General features: G+C 42.3%; 1 protein-coding gene across 1 annotated transcript; it reads right to left on the bottom strand.

Moving 5' to 3' along the window:
• Positions 1-241: 241 nt before the first annotated feature.
• On the bottom strand, positions 242-4031 carry LOC131251510 (GDSL esterase/lipase At5g37690). Its single transcript, XM_058252265.1, has 6 exons — positions 3757-4031; positions 3357-3484; positions 2804-2930; positions 2587-2699; positions 1582-1831; positions 242-830 (listed from the first exon to the last, which is right to left on the bottom strand). The coding sequence occupies exons 1-6, from the start codon at positions 3995-3997 to the stop codon at positions 577-579; spliced, it is 1113 nt and encodes a 370-aa protein (XP_058108248.1). The 5' UTR covers positions 3998-4031; the 3' UTR covers positions 242-576.
• Between the last annotated feature and the right edge of the window lie 268 nt (positions 4032-4299).

The following is a 4299-nucleotide window of genomic DNA, read 5'->3' as shown; positions in this document are numbered from 1 at the left end:
CGGATTCCCACGGCCCCTTGTCTATAGAAAGCAGCCGGCGCCGCGTGTATGCTGACTTAGCATATGGCCCATCTTTCTCTCCACCCTCAGTTTGTGCAGGACATCCAATCTATAAAAAATGGTGAACCCACCACGAAGATCACGTGGCATGAAAATTAGGCCAATCCACTCATTTTTAACCGTCCAATAAATGTCCACTGCCAATCTGAAGCTCAGGTAATCCAGGAAGATATATATATATATATATTTTTATATATGCTAATGCCTGTTACATGTAAACTCGTACCCAAAATATAGACAATTTGGTTTGAATTACTTCCTTTCTGCAATTTCTAAGTAATTGTAAGTACCTGAGTATCAACCACAACATTTCACCCGAGTATCAAGGCTTAGGTAGAAGAAAGCAACCATACAAGGACGTAAGGTACAGACATGTATATGCAATGTATGTACATCCGCTCTTTTTGTATGCTTGTACATAGGGTACGTAATACATAGATAATTCGTCCGTGCATTATAATGCAATGTTGTCCTCTGAACGGTCACAATCGATGTGATGATGCGATGAACGGTTAATCAAAGAGGAGAAGGTGTGGGCCCGGGTGCGGGCGCAGGTGCGGGTGTGGGTGCGCCTTTATGGCCATTCTTGAGATGGGTCTGTAGATCGGAGAATAAACGATCTGCCATCACAGCGTTGGCGGCATCGGTGGGGTGGAAGGCGTCCCAAAACACGTATCCCTTACGATCGGTGCAGACCTTCGAGTTCGGCAAACATAGACCGCCGACGTTTGTGTCCACATTACAACATGAAGTGTTGGAAACTTTGAAACCTTTTCAAGAAAAAAGCAGTAAGTTGAGTGATTGGTAGTTATCCAAAAAAGAATTAGACAATCCCAGACGTTGGTGTAAGTGATTAGTGAAGAATGTTCGGTCAAGATCGAGCTATTGGTATGTGGTGGTCATCGATTGAAATCGATCAGGTGTTGGGCCTACTGGGTTTTGAGATGAGAATGCTGTGTATGTAGTCAGATGATCGGATCATTGATGTTTAAATAGGAAAGAAGTAATTTCCATCTGGTGGTCTACAGTGTTTTGATCTTCTGGCCTAAAAGTCAGGTCTCAGGTGGGCCGTAGGATTTAAAAAATGGATGGACAAGATTTTGTTTTAACCGTCAGTTTACTTTATATATTGTGGCCCACCTGCACACTAAGCATCATCTCCAACCCGATGGGAAGATCAAATCCGCACGTGTTCCATATTGACGTTTGTGATGTGTCTGGTTTGGGATGGACAAAGTCCAAATCATGCACCCGGTGTAAATCACACTCATTGGATGATCTTATCCATCTGATTTCTCATGTTGGTTTTAGAGTGCTGACTATTTTCATTTTAACTGCGTGCGCAAATTGGACGGCCAGGATTGTACGAACAAGTCATTTCATCAATTTTGACGGTCTTGATTGATGAACAAGGACCATGGTCAGCTCCTCAACGCTTTTCAAGACACATGGCACATTCAACGTGAGCCACGTGTCACAATGCGGCCCGTATATTTATTTCATCTGAGATGGAGTAATTACCATTGGCAGTGGGGTTGTCGATGAGATCCATGACGACCGCATACGTATCGGCAAACGTCAGGTGGGCCCCTGGCAACTTGTAGTTGAGGGAGAGAAGCAGCCTCCTGACACGTGCGTTGAACTCCAAGGCCCACTGGTTCACACGCTTCAAGCATACTCCTTTCTTGGATTTCACCCTTTGAGAGGGGATGCAGCCCAATGGAGCCAGCCCATTGAAGAACACGTTCCGAGCCCCAATTTTGTAGAGCCTCTTCATGTTCCAAAAAACAACGAAATACTTCAGTTCAATGCACAAACCTGCATAGATGGGCCCCACCATTTTCTTTTTGGATATGGGCCTGTGGGACCCACTTGTGGACAACCGTTAATGGGTGGCCCCACACATCCTCATATCATCCATTTTTTGACTTTGTTGGAAGGTCCCAAGATTAAGATTATGTATACCATTAGATTCTACAGGCACATGTTGTAATATGAAATACGTTCGTGAGATCTGAGCCTTCCATCAGCATGGCTACGAGGTACAAAGTAAAATTGATAGCTATTTAAAAATAAATAAATTCTGGCCATTCATTCTTTTCTATAAGTTGTGTCCCACCTGACATATTAAATGGCATGATTTTTTGGCCGGAATATCTAAACAGTCAAACCCACCTGATGGAAAGCACAGATCTCACACACGTGACATATTTTGGCATTTGTGACGTGTGGAATTGGCAAATCTCTTGTAATCCATATATTCTACACATGGTTTCAACATCACAAAGGGATAGGTTGAAACAAGTCAAACGTCCATCAAAGTTCAATGGTCAAAAGTCATTCATTTAGCTGATGTAATTTAATTGTAAGGCCCACCAAATGAACGGTAGATGGGCCATAGCCAAAACTCGCATCGACCAACCTCCATTAGATCATCTACTAGTTGGTTGAATTTCGGGGTGTGGGCCATCCTAGCTGGGGCCCACATCATAAGCAGTAGTATTAAAGAGAGGTGGTGTATTATACCCTGAACTGTTGGCCCAGTGTGGAGATCAAGAGATCAACGAATTCGTCGTGCGTGTATTGCTGACCGTCCGATAAGAATGGCTGCAAGAAGTTGTTGACATAATCGTTGCTACCTGTAAAAACAGCAAGGATTTATACAGAAGACAGTTGATACTTAGTATCTGTAGATGATCTTATCCAAGGGTGTACAAAAATAGATAAGGTGGGCCCACCCTACCCAATCCAATGAAGTAGATGGCCTCATTCAGTAGCTTGTTTGAAGCCTCTGTCCCAATCTTTGCCTCAATCGCCACCTTCGTTCTCTCGAAACACGTTATTTGATCATCAAAAGACAACCGTTGAATCTGTGGATTCGACAAACCAATGGTCAGATCATATATTTTGCATTGCAATGCCCTAAAGAAACTGAGAATGAACCTACTTTTAGTAGCATGGTCATCTAGCATTCACCTTGGAAGCTAAAAATGCGTGGCTGATTGTATCTCCCAGTGCAGATCCAGGCCATTTCTCAAGTTGGGCCGACCATGTATTTGCCATGGTCCAAAAATCAGGTGGTCCACTTGTATACATCGATTTTCATTTTTCATCATACATATATGGCCACCATGATTTTTGGGCCACCTGGTGACCACCTCAGCCTGATTTTAAGATGGCCCACTTGATGATGGGACCCAGGCTACATCAATTGTCATTTTTTATCCACTAAGTGAATGTTAGATCTCGTTTAAAATACTGGAATATGTACATAAGAAGGCGAAAAATGTAGTTACAAAATAGAGTCCAGTGTCGTTGAGAATTCCGGCGCCACCGGATGCATAATTCACCCCCCCAAGAATCGCATCGTCACTATCAGATAAGGAAAGATACGGTGGCGGCGGTGAAATTCCAAGCTTCGAAGCTGCATTACAAACAGCAGTTCATGTTTATTAACTAAGTTAATAAGAATTTCAATAATCACAACTTAAGCTATTATAAATGAGCTTTGAATGTAAAGATCTCTGGCAAAAAAATTAGACTGGTCCACCCATTAGGTGAGGCCATACATACACAAATTGGTAGTTTCAAAGAACTGCCAAAATGCACAGTGATGTACAACAATGGCCCACCTGATAAATGGACCACAAACTTATTTAGAACAACATAAAATCCAATGATAAATGAGATTATTACAGATGATGTCGCCTATCGTCCTTCCATTCGTGAATCGACCAGTAGGCTGGCCGGTCAAGTAATCAACGCCATACCATGGATAATCCGATCTCGCAAGAGAATACTGGAGATACTTGTTATTGCCGACGTCCGTCAAGGAGTCGCCGAAGACAAAGGTGATGGGTGTGGCTGCCATGGCAACGGTTTCGATGGTTGTGATGACGACGGCGATGAGGACTCTCGCCCATGTGTAGTATGCCATGTTTTCAGCTTGTTGGTAGTGAGCACATGAATGGTTTGTATGGTCATAGGTTTATATAGTAGAAATGTTAGTGAGTGAGAAGTCAAGCCCATTTCTGTAAGTTTGGATTTGGGACTAGTTTTTCCTATCTAGGAAAGATTTTATTACTACTATTTGTTTAAAAAAACATGGAAAATAGTAGCTTGTGTTAGTTGAGTGTATTTTGGTAGTTGGTTGTTTTTAAAACAGTTGGCCAACTTAGAGGGAGAGAGAGAGAAATATTTTTAAATATTTATTTTTAGGGAGATTTTGTTGATAGTATC

This window comes from Magnolia sinica, chromosome 7 (genome assembly GCF_029962835.1).
Source record: "Magnolia sinica isolate HGM2019 chromosome 7, MsV1, whole genome shotgun sequence".
In the NCBI taxonomy this organism is placed as follows: domain Eukaryota; kingdom Viridiplantae; phylum Streptophyta; class Magnoliopsida; order Magnoliales; family Magnoliaceae; genus Magnolia; species Magnolia sinica.
Note: the sequence above shows the minus strand (reverse complement) of the source record. Positions and strands in the feature narration are given on the sequence as shown.